The following is a 20,645-nucleotide window of genomic DNA, read 5'->3' on the forward strand; positions in this document are numbered from 1 at the left end:
CTTTTGTTATTTTCATTAATGACCAATTTGAGATTCCACATAATGGAGAAATTTTCTATCAGCTAGGAAACACCACATGAAAAAGGTCTAGCTATGGAAAAAAAGTGCACTCAAAAATCCGATGTCAAAATTGACCATGAGTAGAATACAGCAGGCCTAGATGAAAGAGAAAGCTCATTCTCATAAATATCATAAATCTTTTGAGGTTCAGTTTTGTGGAATTGTCTGCCAATGATCAGTAGCACAATAAGCATGTACAATTGTGTAACATGCATCAAAAATGCAAAATTTCTACAAGTTTCTCCAAAGTCATGTTAACACTTTAATTTGCACAGTAAAAAATAAAATAATAAACAGTAAAAAAATAAATAATTATGGTTTACTTGGTTTTAGCTCTCTAGTCCGCATTTTTAGTTATACCCATAATGCCTTGCGGCCTCTTAATTTTGTAAATATCTAGTAATCTGCCCAAATTCATATTAACACTCCATAATTATCTCAGCAAATCGTTATTACTAGCAAACGATCATATAATTGAAAGTTTTTTGGCCAAGTCAGCATGTTTAGTTTTTTACCCATAATGCATTGCGACCTGTAAAATTGGGTAAAATATCTAGTAGTTTGTCCAAATTCATCTTAACTCTTTATAATTATCACAGCAAATCATCATTACTAGCAAACGATCATATAATCAATTTGTTTTTGCCAAGTCAGCAATTTTAGTTTTTACCCAGAATGCAGTGCGCATCCTAGAACTAGCACATTTTACACACTTTTGGATGACATATTGTACATTTTGAAATATCCTCATCAAAACAAAACTGATAATCAGTTAGTGTCCATCAAACAACTGTTAAGGGGGGATTCTACCTAAAAAAAGTGCATTTTTTCAAATAATTGTAGGAATTTAAGTTTTGGTCACAACTATCTAAAACTATATATCACTGGAAAGCTTATGAACTATATTTTTCAAAAAAAGGTGTTATGTCACACCTGCAGCAAATGTAACCTGACACCGGTCATTTCAATTAACAACTTGTAGTGTCTCACCTATATGTACTTGAGTAAAGATTGTTAGAAACTGTTTCAATGAAATACCAATATTTTGCTGTTATTCTAAACAATATTGAATACTTGTTGGGATGAGTGAAGGATTTCAAGAATTTTTTAAATTTGACATCACAGCACTGGTGTCAAGTTACACATCTAACACATGATCACTATTTGTTTAATCATTTCTTTAGAAAGACCTCTATGGCATTTTCCTTCACTCATCCCAAATAACTCAATTAGATCAGCAATCCCTAAAAATTTCAGGTCCATAGCTCTCATACTTCTTGAGTAATCTTTTCTCAAGTATTAAAAAATACGTTTTGAGAAAAAAAGGCCTAAAGTTACAAGATTTTAAAATTAAACACCTCCTGTATTCAAATTATGAAGTCAATGAGTAACCATAAGTTCAAATATAATTAGGATAGGCAAGAGCAAGAGTTAGAATGCCCCAGCTTCATATGAAACATCTTCTTTTTCACGAAGAGCCGCTTCTCTTTGAGTACGGATAAGCTGCAATCCCTGCCGGCGCTTCTTCTCCTTGGCCGTTGCCTGCTTATCAGCTTTCCGAAGCCTTGAATTATCTCTTAGTCGAAATGCATCCTCAGTAAATGCACCTCCAGGAATTGAAAGCCTTTCCATCAATCTTTCTCTGCTTTCTGCACCTCTGTGGAAGTGGCAGACTGCAGACGCAGCAGCACACCGGACAACTTTCACTCCATGGTGTTTATGTTTGGGACACCGGACCCAAACCATTGCGTTGATGCTTTCATTTGGGTTCTGGGTTTTTCCTCGTACACATCTTTCTAAAAGTTTACTGTCACTTAATGACACAAATGTGGGTTTTAGAGTCTCCACGAAGACTTCGGGCAAACAGTCATCTCCTTTGTAGGTACTGGTTCCTGTTGCCTGGTCCTGTTGCCATTTGCACCATGATGAATCACCTGGTGGACAGAAGCGGTGTTGTTTAGCATTGTCAGTTGAATTTACACAGTGATGGAGAATGGCTATAATATTTTTTTTCATAGCATAAACTGCAATGTCAACCTCCCGTTCAGAGGGATTTGCCTTGGTCAAGGTGTTTTGCCGGATTGCTAGGCCATAGTACCTTTGAAGCTGCTTGATCTTTCCTTCTGTAAGCCGGCCACGCCCTCCTATAGGTTTTCCATCAGCAAGTTTACCCTTACTGCATGCCTTCAAATTCATTAAATGTTTGCCCATCCTTTTCTGCACATGGCCTACACAATCCAGTTTAATAACTTCACAGTCATCATAGGCATGTTGAACAGTGTTAAAGGCCTTACTGTCCCCGTCTGACACCATCCATTTGTACCTCATGTTATGAAGTTCGATGGATCTATTCCAAAGAACAGAAGCTCCTTCTGCTTCCATAGCAGGTGAACTGCCTTCGAAGTTGATGTCACAATCTCCAGATGCAACATGCTCCCTCCTCCATTCTTCAAACTCTTCCACATTCCCTTCACATTGTGAGTTCTTTAGGGAGCACTTACGGCAAGATTTAGACATCACGTGATAGTCTAAAACTTCTCCTGTGTCAATTGAGATGACGAAAACAACACCTGTTAGTGATGTGAAACCTCTTTTGGCCCAAGTGCCATCAAAGCTAACAGCAGCATCAATTATTGTGGTGCTGTCTGAGATGCCATTTTCCTCCATGATTAGCTTTCGGAGCCTTTGGCCTGCACCTTTTAGTTCTTCTTTTGCTTCACTTTCCAGTGCTTCCAAAATTACATCAACTTGCTTGTAGTAAGCAGCTCTTGACAAACAAGGCATGTTCATTATCGCACAGAAAGAAGAGAGTCCCTCGTAGCCACTTCCAGTTTCTATTGAGTGGTAGACAGCTCTCCGGTTGACATCAAATGATTTGCCTTTCTTGGCAAGGTTGGGTGATGTCTGCCAAGGAGTACTTTCATCACAAGAATTGCAGTGAATGGAGAGATCTGACATCAGTCTATAACGGCTAGCGGTATTTTCTTCAATAGTAAGGTCTCCTATATTAAAAACATGACGGAAAAGGATGCTATTAGCTATAGTTACTGAACCAAACAGAACCACAATGTTGGAGCATTAGTTCACACCTCCATAAATGTGTACAAGTGTTGCAGTGAAGAAAGATCAGAAAAAATGATTAAACAATAATAAAACTCCTTTTCTGCAAATAATTCTAACTATCGTTTTTCTTTAGGTTCAAGGGGCTGAAAAGCATATTTATGATGTGTGATATTTTTCTCACCTTCTTCGCATTTGTGTAAAGTTGAGAGCACAGAAGAGAAGCTCTTTAGATCAACGAGCCTGTATCCTTTTTCTACCTCAGCTACCTCGAAAACTTTTTTGTTTTCATCAGAACTTGAAGAAGACTCATCTTCTGAGCTCTGGAATCTCATCTTCTTCCTTGAAGAACTAGGAAGCTGATCGCTTTCTTCGCCAAAATCTGACAGATCAGACTGATCGTGCGAAGTTCCTGGGGTCGGTTCGTTTGGTTCACTCTTCCTGTTGCAACCGCTTTTCTTCAGTAATTGCGCTTTTTTACGATCTCCTCCATGCCCCTTTCTTTTCCTAGTTTTCCTGTAAACGGTTCTTTTCTTCTTTCCAGTCATTCCAGCACAAAAGAGACAAAAGGAGTTCAATATTTCGCAATAGACCGGTTCACGCTCTTGAGTGCATGCTGGGTAATTAGGGCAAGCAAATCCAAAATGGCGGACACGCTCGGCTACACTCTTTTGCTTGATCTGAATACTTAATGAATATCGGCTTTGTTTCAGAACTGGTCGCAATTTTTAGTATTGACAGTTCAAGATAAAAGTCACAGCTACATTTTGAGCTCTGTATTTTCGATTTTAATGCGTCAAAAAATAAGATATATAATGGTTAACTACCGATGTTGTGTTGGAGGTTGTAACAACGACTCAAGATATCCAAAAAAGATAGTGAAACGGTCACATGTCGAAAATCTTCGCTGGTATTTTATTCCGAAGGATCCAAAGAAAAGAGCCCAATGGATTGCCAGCATATCCAAAGGACTTGTTGGATTCGAACCCGGCAACTACAAGACTGTTTGTTCGAATCACTTTCAATATGGAAAGCCAACGTACTCCTCACCAACTCCAACTTTGTATATGGTGCCAAGTGACTCTAACAAACCTTCACCCAAGAAAAGAAAGCTTGTGGCAAGACACGAAGTTGTCTCTACTGCTGAGGCATCCAATAACTCAAGCTTCAAAGAAGAAGGAACTCAATGCTTGATAATAAATCCTCTAACATACGGAAGTATGAAGTTTGCTGATTTAACAACAGAGCAAGATGTCCAGCGTTTCACTGGATTCCCTAACGTAGAAACATTTCAATTGATGTTTAATACACTCTTTGAAAAAGCCATGTGTATGCACTACTGGAAAGGAGACAAAGAAAGTGCTTTGAAGGACACCACCAAGCCCAGGTCAAATAATGTACAGAGAGCTCTAACCTTGGAGCAAGAGTTTTTGCTAACCATGATGCGAATCAAGCTAGGACTCTTTGTATTTGATCTGGCTTTAAGGTTCAAAGTTTCCGAGGCGACTGTCAGCTCTGTCTTTACCACTTGGGTTAAGCTGATGTCTAAAGAATTAAAGTGGATGATTTCCTGGCCAGATAGGTATTTAATTCAAAGAAATATGCCTGATATGTTTCGACGATATTACAGAAAGTGTAGAGTCATCATTGACTGCACAGAACTATTCTCTGAAACCCCATCAAGCTTAGAGAATGCGGCAATGTGTTGGTCAAATTACAAACAACACTACACGTTAAAGTTTTTGATAGGGATAACACCAAATGGCCACATATCATTTGTCTCTGAGACCTTCAGTGGGAGGTCATCTGATGTTTTTATTGTAGAAAACAGTGGTTTCTTAAACTATCTTCAGCCACATGACCAAGTTATGGCAGACAGGGGATTCAAGATTCATGACCTGTTAGCATACTACCAATGTTCTCTAACAATTCCACCCTCCAAGCATTCCAATCTCCAGATGTCAGGTGCTGATGTTAGGAACACATCACTTATTGCTAATGTACGGATTTATGTCGAGCAGGCTATCAAGCGAATTAAAGACTTTGCTATGTTAAAGCAAGAAATTCCCATTAGCATTCTTTCCCATTTGGATGACATAATCATCATTTGTGCAGCAATATGTAATATGAAAAAGCCTTTGAGTACATAGATTTCATTTCATCAATTATGTTTGCATTTTGTACCAGTCCAAAATGTTCCCATTCAATTTTCTCACAGGTTATAAGCTATGGTAGTCAAGTTTATTTACACATCTTCTAGAATACAATTCCTTTATGGAATTACACAAACATGTTTGTATATAGCTACAACAATGTTCAAACAATAACTTTGAAACTTTAGTAATACTAAATACTATAATGTTTTGGTTTCATCCGCACTATTTTGTACTATTTAGTAGTTTGTTGAGGTCATATTGCTTCCACTCTATAATTTTAATCATTATCTATTGCTTGTTCATTGCAAAATCTGCAAATGAATGTTGATTCTTGTTCAAAATTTGAGCAGGCCCAGTGAAACCATAGCATACAACATTCACACTGAACACTGTTTTCATCATCACATTCAATTTCATCTGGCTCAAGACAGGGTTTTTCACAGACAGCACAATAATAAATAGGCCTAGTACCTAGCAACACCCTAGCAACATAAGTCTTGAAAAAAATTGTTAGATTTGGTATGATATCTTGCCACAGTTTTAAATCAAACTCAATAATTTCAATATGAGCACCACTAAGTGGAGTCCAAACAACAAAAAAGGTTTTAGGACATCCTGTTAGGGCCATTTGTCCTTGTATCTGGTAATAATAACTGTGGGTTCTCTTGAGCATGATATTCCCATTCACTAATTCTAGATAAGTTGTATTGTTCCAATGCTCATCAAATTTCATGTCTGCAAGTGAGTATGGACATTTATACTCAATACAAGAATGACCACAGCAATCGCAGTGAAAAATACCATCTGGGGTAGCTCTCACAAAAGGGTAAGTTTTAGATATAAACAAGCCACAAGTCTGAAGCTTTGCATTTTTGTGTTTTTTGGATTCTTGTGCAAAGAATGATGCAGCAGCATCTCTCTCATGTTCTCTTCCCCATTTAATGGCAGGTATCATTGACAGATCGGTACAATCTAAAATTCGCTCAAGAAGAGGTGTTACTTTGCAATTTGGCTTTCTTTTTCTAAGAATTGTTTTTGTCTTTGTGTATACTTCATGAAAATGAGATGCAGTTATTCTACCTTTTCTTTGCTCTTTCCATATACTGGAGTTAGCCTGATCCCTTGTGGCCTTTTCTAATTCTTTAATGCTACTGTCATTGAAAGATAATTGTTCCAGAAATTGTCTCACTAATTCATCAGCATCTACACCATTGTTTTTAGAGGATATATCATCAGCTATAATTTGTAGTGATGGGGGAACATCATCAGAAGTTGGTGGTGCATATGAAATATGGATGACAGCATCAGGATTTATGTTTCGAAGAGAAGCTAGAAACTTTTGCTTGCTTTCTTCGGTAACAACCCTCAAGGATTCTGGCCGAGGATCAAAGTTCTGTTTTTCCTTGCTATTAATAGCATAACTTGGGTTTTCTTTGACTACCTTGTGGCTTTGGAACACCATGTCCTTTAATTTCATGGGTTGGATGTCTTTCTTGCTAGTATTATTCCACACACATGCCTTATCTGTGCAGGAAGGATCTGTGAAACCTTTCTGGTTGGCAAACTCAACTTTATATAAAAGGGCTATGACATGATTACAGCACTGACTGTATCCAGCTGTACAGCTACAATATGCCCCAAGAATTTCACCGGGAGATTTACAAATTATCCACACTTTATGAGGTTCTTCGCGAATTCTTTGAGATGGAGTGACAGATGCAAACAACAGAACTTTGTCTTGTCCATGAATTGTTTTTGAGTATACAGTGTGCACAAAACCACTTTTAAAGTATGAATACGCTTTTCTGATTTTATATTGACCAATATAGTCAGTGTCGAAAGCTTTTTTTCCAAGTATAAACGAGAATATTTGACCAATGTTTGTATGCGGCCACTTTGTTACACAGTCCTCCCAATCGACCATGGATAACGGATCCTTTATACCGCATGTGCGTAGTAGTTCTACATGTTCATTTTGTAGTGACTTGGCTTGGCTTTCGGCCGAATCTCGAATAGGCGTTTTATGTTCAAAAGCTACCAAAGCACGAGCAGCAAGATCCGAGTGTGTCCCTCCAGAGGGCAAACCTCGCTGTTTAAGATAAAACTGCAATTCCCCACATGAAAGTTCCAAAAAATCTTCGAGGTGCGTGGCCATGATCGTGTTGTTGGGATATTGAACTGTCAACGACTTTTGAGCGAGATGGCAATAACATAAAGAGCTCAAAATGTAGCTGTGACTTCTATATTGAACTATAAGTATTCAGATCGAGCAAAAGAGTGTTGTTCGTATCCGCCATTTTGGATTTGCTTGCCCTAATTACCCAGCATGCACTCAAGAGCGTGAACCGGTCTATACACTGTGACAACTTTCACACAAAAATCTCTCACTCGTCTCCAGTGTTACTCTTTCAATTTCTTATTTTCCCCTTCATGTAAGACAGCACAAGGATTCTAAGGGGCGTTTCGGGCTTGTTTGACATATTTTGAGCTCCAAACAGGCTGGTAAACAAGTAAGAAACAAAAAATGCTGTTTTGGTTGCCATGGAAACGAGATTTCTATTTAGATACCTCTTCTTTTCTAACGTAATTTCTCATTTATATTTTAAAATTTTTCGGTAAAAACGATCGTCAGTGTAAAGTCGAATAGTTGAACCTCGCATTTCTGAAGAAAACAAAAAAACAATATTTTGAGCTAATTTCAGGTAGAATCCCCCCTTAATTAATGTTACAGTGAAGCAATGATGTCTTCATGGACATCCCAGGCAACTTGAAAAACTTTTTTTCGACCTCTGCCCCTCTCTATCAGCTCTGAACAAACGTAACGAACAGTGCCAGGAAACACGACAGCGACCTTCTTTTGATCAAGCTTGTACGTCATGTCAATCAGATTGTCCCTTATAAAGAAATGTCCTTTAAGAACGGAACTCCCAGCAGGAAATGCACACCCATAATCATCAGTGACATCTTCTCTCAGTATAACAGGGCCTTCACTGGTAACTTTCAGCAGGTAATAATCATAAGAATCATCTTCGTCCGCTGCAATGGCAATGATGCTGTCTTTGCCAACTAGATCAGCAACATGGAGGTGAACAGGCTCAGCCACTGGAGTTTCACTTTGGGCTCGTGTGGTAGCCGCAGATGCCTCCCTCTGTAAGATAATCTCCTGTAAGTCATCAACCAGTTCCTTGTTCTGGCAGTCATCGAAGTTGTCAAAGAGACACTCACCACAGTAACAGGATCGTTTCCTCACTAGGACCTTGCATTGCTCTGGGGTGGTAACTATGGAGTGCAATTTTCGGATGCCCTTAACAGTTTCAAACTTGCGTCCTTCTCGATTACGTAAAATTGCATCAGGACCCTGAGATGGAACATAAAAAAAAATTCTTCTGTTTAGGCTGACTGATTTGGATCGAGATGGAAATGATGACTGCGCAGGTTTGGAGAAATGACTTGTTAGATGGTCACACAGATCTTTGGCATTGGTTATGCTTGCTGTTCCACGTACTACTGCAAGACTGGCCTGTTGTTTTACATGGGAACCAGCAGCATCTTGCTCGCCTTTCGCATGGGATGTTTCAAAGAAATTTCTTTGAATTGTGAACCCAAAGTCGGCAAGTGAACAAGACAAATCCCCAATGCAGTGCCTCGACTTGTACTGTGCTGCACAGCCATCAGTAAACTCGTGCAGTTTGGTGATGTTCAGCTGCAGGTCATCAGTGAGATACTTTGCCACTAGCAACTGGGCGTGGTGCACAGAATCAAAGTCCTGTCCTGGATCATCACTGATCACAAAGATGTGTTCCTTGATGATGATGGGTTCTTCAGCAGTGCTTTCTTTTTCATCACATGCAGGTGCATGTCGAAACAGGACAGTGATGTGAAGACTTGCCTTGTTCACGTCGAAATACTGCGATTGGATTTCATTCTGCCCTCTGCAAGAGTAGCTCTCTGAGTAGTCGTGGATGCAGACGACATGTCCAAGAGGCAAGGTTTCTAGTAGTTCATCAAGCTGCTTTCTCTGCCAAATAGCCATGAACTGGTGGTAGGGGTAGTCCTCCAGCAGCTTAATGAAATACTGGAAAAGTTCCTTGGGACATGTTTCCTTCTGCACCAGCGCAATTTTCTTTTGTGGCTCTCCAGAAGCTGTCACCTTCCCAGTGAGGACATAATCAAAGCGCTTCCACTTGGTTGTGCCTTCCTCAGACTGCTCCTCTGGAAGAAGCTTAAAGAGGTGTGTGCCACATTCTTCACACGATCGATTGATGCAGCAAAGCCTGTGGAAGTCGCTACCCTCAGGTTTAGGACATAGTGACATTTCCACAGCTTCATTTAAAGAGACCAATGGTATATCAAGGGTAGGATTTTCATTCAGTGCACTTTTTCGAAACTTGAGACATTCATTGAATACAATCCGTGCTTCCTCATGTTTGCGACATAAACAAGACCTTCTGTCACGCTCCTTTGCCCCTTTAACAAAATATGGCTTTAGGCCCTCAAATTTTCTTTGAGAGATTTTAACATCGGGGTTGGCTGCACGAAAATTAAAGTAGACTTCACTTTGAGTCTGCTCCAGCACATGTTTGGGGTGCTCAATGTATAGTTTTGGGCCAATTCGTTTCCTGATGATATCCTTCTTGTCTCCTGTTGGTCTACTAGCCTCAAAAGTCCAATACAGGCAGACAGAGTTTTTCACTTCCTCAGAAAGTGCATCCACTCTGGGTTTCCTCTTCGTAAGTAGCCAACTCGGTTCATCTCCCTTAAGGACCTCACACCTGCGCTTTATTCCACGACTAACTGAACGTCTATCTAGAGAAACAAGCTTTGAAACAGTTGAAGTTAGCCTCTTTTCTTTCACTGTTTCTCCAAACGCGAGTGATTTGATTGCCCCAAATGCAGAGCGGCTTTCATTTTTATTGTTGCGCTTCAAATGCTTAATTCCACTAGTTAAGTCAGTCGTGATGGCTCTCAAAGCTTCCATTTCTTTTTCTTCTTCTGGTGATTTTATCAGACCTTTTTTCTCCAGTGCCTTTCTTGTTTGTGGACTTCGGACAAGCTTTTCTACAACTTCTAATTTTTTATTTGGTGTTGCCGGAAGCACTTTTCTTGTTTTGTCCACTGCTCGCTTTTTTGCCATCCGACTTTTGAACACGGCCATGTCCGGAGTTTCAACAGGATATGTTTCGTCTGTTTCAACTACCATTTCAGCAGCCTTTTTCTTATCCCGGTATTTCTTTGACCTTTCTCTGCTTTGGGCTCTCTTTTTTTCTACTTCCTCTGCTTTGTTTTGTCGAAATTTGCGAACTCTAGCTGTGCTTTTTCCATTCCCGTCTTTTGTAATTTTCCGCGATTGAGCACGTGTTTTCGAGGCCGTGGCTTTTTGTTGCTTTCTTCCCACAGCTTTCTGTATTAGCTCCTTTCTGTTTTTTTCGTAGTGGGCTTTTTTGATAGCTTTTTTCTTCTCCTTTTTTTCTTCTCTCCACCTTCTCATTAGTTCTGCTTTATTCTCACGCTCCATTGAAAATCGTCTCGCGTAAACTCACCTGGCGACCCGAGGGACATGCTTTGAAAAACACTTGTTCTTCTGCACGTGTCACGGCTATTTTCGGAGTTATTACATAACAAAAAGTTTCTGGAACCTTCTCGGGAGGTTACCAAGGCCCCATGTTGTTGTTTTCACGAAGGAATCGTTCAAAGTCATGGCGAAGTTTTCACGCTTTTTCGCTGCCTTTCGGTCCTTTCGCGCGAGAAAATCCTACATGTAATATGAAATTCATGAAGAAGCGTTTCATAAGGCTTGGGATTTCGAAAAACTCTTCTTGTGAGCTACCTACTTTATATTTTAACGTGGAAATGCTCGTGAACATTCGTTTTGAGATGAGAATCAAATGTGGCGGCAATCGGAAGGTTTCGGATGCATTCCGCGCATTTGGGAAGACGTTGACTTTGTGTGTTGTTTTGAATGGCGCATCAAATCATAGAGCGTTTCAAACGGCTTGGGATTCAGTCTTTTTCTTACTGCGTTGGAGCGAATGGCCCTAGATTGTTCATATTTTCAGGAAAGAGTCCTTAGAAAGTGAGAATGCCGTCAGGGTTACTATTTTTATTGATCGCCTCATTTTGTAACTTGTCTGGGAACCGAAATTTCAACTGCAGAAGCTGAGAGCAGTATCGTGACGCCATAACTATGAGGTACTTTTTTAGAATTTTAACCATACAGATCCTAGTTTTAGAAAATTTTAGTTATTAGGTTGAAAGTACGTTTGGTCTTTGTAATTATAAGATTTTTTTCAAAACAGAAATGCGTGTTTTGATATAGATATTCATAATCAAACAACGTTCCATCTGTGTAAATGTTACGCGTGACGGCCATATTTTTAATCAATTTTGTAGAACAAAAATTTCATAAAAAATAAGAGTGCAGTGAATTTTCACGAAACTTTGCGTATTTATTGACAAACATGTTACCTTTATTGGTGTGAAATCTTACAAACGTACCACTCATAATAAAGAAGATATTTGGGAAAACGTTTGTGTCACTCTGATTGTTCACGTGTATTGTGCTACTGATCCAATTGAATGTTGTAACATGCATAGTGTGAAAAGTTTCTCCAGGTCAATTAAAAAGCTTCCTTTGGTTAGGAACATTGACTTTTCTAATTTATTCTCTAAAAGATAGCTCCTCCCTAAAAAAGCGTTTTTAGTTCTATAATATCAACAATATTTAACAACAACATTGACTTAATTTTTTAAAATTAAAGAAATAATGCTGTTTGTAGCCCGCAGTTAGCAAAGCTATTCTAGGTGGGCTACCTAAACAGACACTGTACAGGCTCTCACATACATACACACACACACACACACAGGGTGTAACTTACTTTTAAAAGGCGTTTTCCTTAGCTTATGGGGGGGATGCCATTCCATATTTTATTAGCTAGATAATATGATCAATTATTAATCTAAACAATATCTTATGTTTACACAGAAGTCTTATACACGACCCCACAAGCTGCATAGCTTCATACTCATCATGTTTAAATAAAGGTTTTACTTACATATCATCGATAACATTTAAGTAAATTTGATCTTGTTATTTCAGCAAATTCAGTTTTTAACTTGTCTCTCCAAATAATCTCCTCACCTTTGCATATTGTTTTAATGGCTGAAAAGTTTTTCTTAAAATAGTTCAGTGGCAAGTTTACATTGCAAAAGTCGTGGATAATCCAAGACAAGTTTGTGAAATTTCGTCAAAAAGAAAGCATGCAACCTTGAAATGTCGAGGCTGTTTTGCAACATCGAAGAAAATGCTGGACCATACAAGTCTTCAGAGATTGAAAGCAATTCACCTTGTAAGGAGGAATAAAACAAAAATGTCTCTGTGTGCATTGCCAATAGCTTTTGACAGCTGATTTATGGATGCAACACACTCTGCTGGTTTATTTCTTTTGATTTCTTCTTCAATGCTGAAAAAAGTCTATTTTCCTTTCTTCACTCACTGAAGAGTACAAGGCGAATTTGATGAGAGAAATCTCATTTGGGCGACTTGTAACTTCTGTTTTTGGATGAAGCTCTGGAAAGTTATAAACCGTTTGGACGATCTCATTTTTTAAAAAATCCTCAGTATGTGGGAATCTTGTGACAATCCTTGGTGCAAAAGTCTCAAGATAATGGGAAAATTTTGTGAAACGTTTCTTGTTCATGTTCTTACCACGTCTGTGACAACTGGTATGAAAATGTGACAAAATTTGTCTGCGGACAAATTTTCATTGGTGGACGATTTCTATAACAACCCTGACCTCTTTGCTCAGGCTTTTGAAAACATACAGGTGAATTTTAAGAAATAATTTGAATTTGTCATGTTTCATCAATAATCAAATTTCTTTCACAAATAATTTTTTCTGCTCTCATCTCCTCTTAATGAAAGTCCGGATTATCTATTGCATATTTAATAGGGGAAGAGCTTGATTTTTCACAATCTTTTGCGGTTTCTGATTGGTTGATATGCTTTGTGAAAACCTGTTTCATCACTCACTTAAACCTTTCGTCTTTCGTCCAAAGGACAATAGCCAAACATTTCTTTTGATTCTTTGCTTGAAATCTTGTTTCTGTATTTTAATAATAATAATAATAATAATAATAATAATAATAATAATAATAATAATAATAATAACAATAATAGTGTCTTTATTGTTCAAAAGATAAAATTACATATCTTATGTTACATTAAAAAAGGATGTAAATGAGCTTAGGTGTATCTAAATAAGATAAGTATTATACATAGAGACAAATACGAAAATCAAATACAAGAAGTACACTTTTACAAAGCTACATTGTACTTAAAAAAAATACTATTAAAAAAGGTATTCTTAAAACGGTTCGTGCAAAAGGTGGGCATTGCAGGGGATTTATTTCTTAGATTATATCTCGTAGTCTTGGTTTCAGGGAAGTAGGTTCTAAGAGGGTGGTTAAGGATAGTAGAAACCTTGCTACAAATTTTGTGATCTTGCACATTAAGTAAGTCACCTATCACTAATTTCTTAGATATGTAACTACGTTTAAAAAAACGATCTAAAAACTGCTTGGCTATAGTTAGCTCTGGCTCAGAGGCCCCATACACAGATAGAGCATAAGTAATATTAGGTTAGACAATGGAGCCTTCCACAGCCTTTGGCAATTTCTCTGTGTCAGAAAATCAGGGTCCGAAAAGAAAAGCATGTGCAAGCTGTTCAAAGTTCGCAGTAACAAGGTTCTAAAGAGCATGCGTGTCGTGTGTCACACATAACGTCCCCATGTGACATCTGAACTCTTTTGAGTGCATTGGAATTAAATTTTTGTTTTCCATTTTTTTATATTTTAAATTATAAAAATATCAGAAAGTCAAGAAAAAGAGTTTGAAAGAATAAAAGGATTGGAAATTGAAGAAGAAAAACTTGTCTGTAAATTTAAAAATCCAGCTAGAAAAATAATAACAGAAACAGTGAAAAAATAAAACCATTCAAATGGACTTTTGATGACAATAATCTTCTAAGTGAGGAAGAAAAGAAGGAAGTTGACAAGAGACTTGGAAAAATATATGCATGCTACACATAAAGGAGTTATTTTTTGGATATGTGGGTTGGAATGGGACACTTAGTAACTGATGCTGTTGTCTAAATAATTGTTGGCAATAATAAACTGCATTCATTTGGTATTGTACTTCCTGCACTCTTCTCCACAGCCCTAATTTGAACTTGTTATGCAACGCTCTCTCTCCATTGTTGCATGATGAGACAAAACAACAACCTGCTCGCAGGGTTTTCCTTTTCAAATAAAGTTTAAGTCGATAAAAGTAAAGCAGGCGGAGACAATTTGGGCACGTAGCGCTCAACATGAGCACCGAAGGCGCGAACTTCTAGGGGGGTCCGGGGGCATGCCCCCCCCCCCGGAAAATTTTGAAAAACTAAGTGCTCTGAGACGCAATCTGGTGCATTTTGGTTGCCCAAATGAAGCAGATGAACAGGCTTCACAAACACAAGAAATGACAACGTATTTAATAAAATGCAGCCCTTTTCTGTTACATCATATGAAATTTTGCAACAAAAATACGAATATGACCTATTTGATTCATCAATCACATAAATCTTTTGAGATATTTTAGCTAATAATTATCTAATAAAGCAGTCAGATAATTCAAGGCGAGAGTGGGGCATGGCTAAAACTCATCCTCAGAAACAGAGTCAAGGCCTGAATCTTCGTCTGATATGTTTTGTTCTGTGCAGTCTTCACCAGCCAAACCTAAGCTCTCTGCGACTATCATCTCTGCTTCTTGTTCTTTACTCTGTTCTTCTTCCTCCGCCTCCTTATTCAAGTCAATTACTATGTCAGTTTGGGTTGCAGCAGAGAAAAAGGCAGCACGTGGTAGTTCCGCATTCTCCTTTGGGGGTTGTCGTGGCTGGTTCACTCATTTCAATTTGTACCTTGATTTGTCATTCAGCCAATGCTGTGAAGAAAGATAGCATATCTAAATGGAAGACGCTACATCAACAGCTAAAGGGAAAGTGACAATTTAATGAGCCTGTACCTTTGTAGCATCTTGAATTATGCTGTCTGCGTCAGCCAAGGTTGGTCCATTAATGGAAACTTGTAGGAGAACATTCAACATGTCATCCTTAAGCAAGCTTCGTAGCCTAAAATAAGGAAATTTCATATAGGTGTCAGGAGAAATAAAGCAAAATATAATTTTATTTTATTCTACTGATAATAACAATGCTACGGCATATTACCTTGTCTTAATTCGCTTTACAGCAGAAGCCCCCCTCTCTGGCCAAGCATTTGTGACAGGGGCTGAGTAGCAAATCTCTGCGACTTCAGACAGCAGTGGGTACTGTTTCTGAGAGTGGCATAGCTGCCTCAAAGAAAACTCCATGTCCTGAGTGAGAAAACGGGAAAATGGTAGTCATTATCAATACAGTAACACGAAAGTTATACGAACATTAATACATTCTGACCACTCCTTTTAGGGCTGTGTACACTGCAAATGTTATTATCTTTCTCGTGGTTTTCAAGTTCATAAATGACCTACCCCCTGAAAGTCAATGAGATCAAATTTGAAACGATGCCATTCTGCCATGAACTGGTCCACATCATTACTGAAAAAGTGTTTGGCCAACAACATCACATCTGCCTCCCCATAGCTTTTGAAGTCCGGATGTTCCTTTCTAGATTAATACCGATAATAATAAAAGCTTCATTAGTACTGCAAACTAGCTGAGCTGATTTTCAAAGGTTAAAATTGCATTTGCATATTACTAAACTAAGTGTAACTTCATGAATTGTAACGGAAATAACCCTCTCACTTAATAGATAAAAATACATACCTAGGTATAAGCCCTGGATGGAAAACTTTAAAGGCAGAGAAGATGTCTTGACATTTGGAGAACCGCTTGTCGATGTTCTGAATCAAACTTGTCACATATTTAACTTTCAGGTTGGCCAATCTTCGCTCATCTGATTGTGTAAGCTCAATGTTAGTAGCAGACAGGGGACCATTCCTAAGATCAGCCGTGAGGTTTTTGATGAACTCTGTTTTCTTTGCTTCCTCTAGTAGCTGATTCAGTTGGGCCTTTGCGTAGCCAATGCTGCCTTTAATGTGGGCATATGACAATTCGCCTTTCTGAAAGGTCTTGCTGAGGGTACTAAGAATGGGAAGCACCTCACCAAGCAGATATAGGGTTCCTAGGAAGTAGCCTGAGTACATCTTTTTGTACAGTCCTCCAGCTGTTGCACTTTCGGATTCCAGCTCCTTTAGAGCCAAGAGGAGGGGGTAGATGCACTTCTTGACAGATTTCACTGATGCCTCAAAGCTAAGCCAGCGGGTCTTGCATGCTTTCTGGAGCTTTGTTGCCACGGCCTTTTTCCCTTTTGCACTTAGTTGTACGGTGTTGACGTTGGCTTGTATCTTGATGAAAGTCGCCATTTTCTTGGGCGAGTTTTCAAGAAGCTGCCAGACCTGCCTAAGGCAGTTGTGAACGTTGTCGATGTATTTCACATCGTCTTCTTTACTGGTATCAACAGTTGCCAAAGCTAGTCTATGACAGACGCAATGAAAGGTGAGAATTGCAGGGAAATCTCTGCGAAGAAGTCCAGCCAAGCCATTTTGTTCTCCTGTCATTACTGATGCACCATCAGTACAGACTGAGGCAAACTTTCTGGTGTCTAGGGATTTATTTTCCAAACCTTGAAGCACAGCTGCCTTTATGGTCGGAGAATTCGCACTAGAGCTTTCGCCACTCAAAAGGTTAGTTGTAAAAAGGAACTTGGTGTGTTTAGAGGCTTTCTTATCTACATACTGGATGAAGCAGATCATCTGCTCTTGAACAGCAATATCTGTAAGGTCGTCTATGAGCAGTCCAAAACATCTGGCGGCCTGAGCATCTGGCAAAAAGGAGTTACAAACCGCATCTCCCAATGCTAGCATCATTTCTTTTTGCACTCGTTGACTTCTGTGTTGGAAGTACTTGATCTCTTCACCCCCTTGCAACGCTACAAGCTCATTTAGATGGGCTGCTTTCCTATTCGATATCTCCTCTTTCATCAGGAAATATAGATTACGCATGACGCATTCAATTGTTTTTGCCTCCGCAGCTTTTCTGTTGCTGACTTCTCTCTGGAAAATACTTCCCCTCTGTGTGTGTTCAAGTTGGATAACTTCATTGTGTGTTCTACTGTTGAGATGCCCCACCAATGCCGAGGACTTGAACCTCACTGAGGGCTCTGCAGAGAATTTCTCTTGCTTATTTTGTGTAGAGTGGACATTGTGCTTCTTGCACAGGATACAATACACCCCTTCACCTTCTACAAACACAGGCCACCAGTATCCGTTTGCTGCACAGTAGGCAATGTCAGCTTTGCATAGCCATGCGTGATTAAACAGCTTTTCTTTCTTCTTGCCCTTGTTTGCTTCTAGCTGCCTGGAAATCTCTTCTCTACTGAAGGTACAACCCGCATCACAGATATCGTGGTGATGAATTCTTGATTTCTCTCCAGGAAAAGGTCTTCCAACATCTCTTGTGTAGGCATTTTAGATTGATTATCCAATGGTTTTTTGCTTACGTTTGTTACAGGCACAGCAGATGGACTTTTTTCTACTGAGGGAACTTTTTCCACATTATCTGCTGATGTGTAAGGCAACGGAGCACATCTATCATTAGAGTCAGCTTGTGGTGCATCAGACTGTGTGAGATCTGCAGATGTGGATGCATCTGATGAAAGAAAGTTACTGTTATGTTAAGATAATGAAAAGTGTAATTGTATTTATACAGTAAATAAGTGTTGTCAAAATGTTTTCTTGCCTGACACCCGTTGTTTTTTGGTGAAAAATGTCTGAATCCCGGCCTGTTTGGAACATTGTCTCTTTTGGCTCATGTTCGAGAACTACACTGTGATGTTGCACTGCAAAAGTAATGCATAATAATAATGATATCTTTACTTATATAAGAAGTCAAGGATATAATTTATCAACACCTCCAATAGGCATCGTTTTTTCTTTACAACCAAAGAGAGTCTGGAAGTTCGCTTGCAGCCTCAAAACAGACTGGGCACGACTGGTTCCAAATATGGCACGTTGATTATGCAATCGAGCACATGGCGACAAACAGCGACAAACAGCGACAAACAGCAACAAACAAAGTGGTTGTATCTTCGCCCGTTCATCCCTCAGGCAATACCGGGCACGTTACTAATAAATATTAATGTAAAACAACACTCGAATCGATCTGGAAGAATTTCACATCAAGATATTAACACAAGAATCAAACAGATCAAAGGTGAACAAAAACACGAACATCACAAAAATATTTCGCAATTTTATCCCGCACGATCGGCTTATCACTTTACTTCGGTTTATAGCTTGACCCGAGATAATATTTTTTATGCTTTCACTTGGTGAGAATAAGTAGTTCCTAGTTAAAGTATATCTGTTTAAACTAAAACAGTGAGAAGCCGAGAAGTCAAGAAGATAATTGACCTTCCAAATAGTGATTAATTATTGTCTGCGTTAAATTTATTTTGCTTCGAATTCACGAAAGCTAAATGAAGCGTATTTGAAATGAAAAGGCGACACACCTCATAAACAAAGGACCATTTTGGTTTAATAAATTGCGATGAAAGCGCTACATTTCATTAAGTGATGAATATTTATGAGAAATGCAGAAATAAAACAATTTACGTACCTTGAAGGGATGCCAGTGATGCGTGACTTGACAACGCAAACTTGCATTAATGTAAGTACACGCGTAAAAATTCCTCTTCGTTTTCGCGAGTTTCTTCGGAGGAAATATGTACTCCTCATCGATTTCCGTTTCTTGCACGTCATTGTCAGACAACATACAAAGCGTTTATTCTTTATCTAAAATATTTTAAATTATTTACCAGCAAGGATGCTTTTAGTTGCCGGCGACGGAGCCGTTCGCAGGCGGCGAAAATCGCCGGTCGCCGGCCGAAAAGGAAAACCCTGTGCTCGTAGGCTATAATAATGCTTACTGCCACCTCTTTGTCAGAGACATAGTTGTAATTATTATTCTGTTGGTAAATGATCAGAATCAGTCGTTCTGTTTGGTTTTTCTTGTGCAGGAAAATGCACAATAGGCATTACCTCACACTTTGCAATTGCCGTAAAGTAACGTGGTAGACATAGCTTGGGAACGAGGCTGAATTTTGGCATCGAGTGTTGGTCAGGCTTAAAGTGCTGGGCTGATAACCGAGCTTGTTACAGTCTAAACTTACCTTTCAAGTGAACTTAAATATATTTATTTAAAGCACAAACCAGTACTGTGAATCACTTCAGGCTATTGTTAACAAACTGTTGAAAACAACAACCCTTGGAAAAAGTAAAAGTTTATTGGCTGATTAATTAATACAGGTGTCTTACATAAATGTTAACAAATGTGACAAAATAAACTTGTAGAGGTCACTGCCACATACCTTAAATTTCAGTCAGTCAAAAAACTTGCGGTCCATAAAATGCCTTTTGTGATATATTGTTGTGAGGCAAAAAAACTTCTGAGGCTTATTATTAGATGCTAGCAGGAGGTCCTTGTAAACAAAACCATGTTCAAATGCAAATTTTTATTGAGCGACCCCACATTTCCTTTAGTGAATTAAGTATTTCCAATTGTCATGAAGGGAAAAAGGCAACAGTATTAGTCACTGTTGGACTGTAATCCTTGTTCGCTGCCACCATGTAGCAATGGTCGAAGGAATGAGAAGCCATCACGTCAACCTTCACATGTGTTCAAGATGGCCAACAACAAGAACAGCTTTATACCAGAGCAAGGCTGTGATGTAACCCATGTCACTTAAATATACTTACACATATCCCGTGATCAACTTTTAATGTTGAATCTCCAAACACAGTTCATCAGGCTGATTTTCTTTTCATTTCTCATGACGACTTCCTAGAGGAAGAAAGGTCCATAAATATGTATCAACAGTTAATGTTAAAAGCAGATTCGAGGCTGCTGGACCTCTCACCTCAAAAGATTCTTCTGTCTTTTACAAGCAATTCTAAATACTTTACACCTATTTATATCATTGACTGTACACAGTGTTTCCTAATTTCATTCATAGTGAGTGCTTTAAGAAATCAGGATTTATATGCTGTCTAACAGAAGCAATTCCTGGTTTTTTGCCACGAATGCAAAGGTTGTATTTCTTTTTCAAAATATGGATAAGGGACTTCAAATACTTAACCTACCAGTATTTGATTCTTAACTGGTTTAGAACAGATACCACAAGAAGTCTTCCATTTATCTCCAGGATTAACTTCTATGTCTCCTCCAAGTAGCAGTGACATTGCAAGCTGCAAAGGGTCATGTGATAGATAAAATGATATTT

General features: G+C 38.8%; 3 protein-coding genes and 1 pseudogene across 6 annotated transcripts in view; 1 reads left to right on the forward strand and 3 right to left on the reverse strand.

Moving 5' to 3' along the window:
• The window catches only part of LOC148738355 (uncharacterized), a 42,646-nt pseudogene that overhangs the window by 11,050 nt on the left and 10,951 nt on the right, over window positions 1-20,645 (forward strand). The gene's annotated exons all lie outside the window — the stretch shown is intronic.
• LOC148738356 (uncharacterized) lies at window positions 310-3,668 on the reverse strand. The gene is made up of 2 exons (XM_088750829.1): window positions 3,305-3,668; window positions 310-3,062 (listed from the first exon to the last, which is right to left on the reverse strand). The coding sequence occupies exons 1-2, from the start codon at window positions 3,666-3,668 to the stop codon at window positions 1,492-1,494; spliced, it is 1,935 nt and encodes a 644-aa protein (XP_088606955.1). The 3' UTR covers window positions 310-1,491.
• On the reverse strand, window positions 7,653-11,848 carry LOC111339288 (uncharacterized). Of its 2 annotated transcripts, XM_022945913.2 has the most exons (2): window positions 8,502-11,848; window positions 8,257-8,424 (listed from the first exon to the last, which is right to left on the reverse strand). In XM_022945913.2, exons 1-2 carry the CDS (start codon window positions 10,789-10,791, stop codon window positions 8,387-8,389), a joined length of 2,328 nt encoding a protein of 775 aa, XP_022801648.1. In that variant the 5' UTR covers window positions 10,792-11,848; the 3' UTR covers window positions 8,257-8,386. The 2 variants fall into 2 exon arrangements, with proteins under 2 accessions (XP_022801647.2, XP_022801648.1); XM_022945912.2 differs by having other exon boundaries at window positions 7,653-11,848.
• LOC111343689 (zinc finger protein 862) lies at window positions 14,783-18,400 on the reverse strand. 2 transcript variants are annotated; one of them, XM_088750832.1, is made up of 6 exons: window positions 18,104-18,400; window positions 16,130-18,013; window positions 15,835-15,970; window positions 15,536-15,681; window positions 15,334-15,439; window positions 14,783-15,252 (listed from the first exon to the last, which is right to left on the reverse strand). In XM_088750832.1, exons 2-6 carry the CDS (start codon window positions 17,365-17,367, stop codon window positions 15,214-15,216), a joined length of 1,665 nt encoding a protein of 554 aa, XP_088606958.1. In that variant the 5' UTR covers window positions 17,368-18,013; window positions 18,104-18,400; the 3' UTR covers window positions 14,783-15,213. The 2 variants fall into 2 exon arrangements, 1 of the variants encoding a protein (XP_088606958.1); XR_015997255.1 differs by lacking the exon at window positions 15,536-15,681.

This window comes from Stylophora pistillata, chromosome 2 (assembly GCF_964205215.1).
Source record: "Stylophora pistillata chromosome 2, jaStyPist1.2, whole genome shotgun sequence".
In the NCBI taxonomy this organism is placed as follows: domain Eukaryota; kingdom Metazoa; phylum Cnidaria; class Anthozoa; order Scleractinia; family Pocilloporidae; genus Stylophora; species Stylophora pistillata.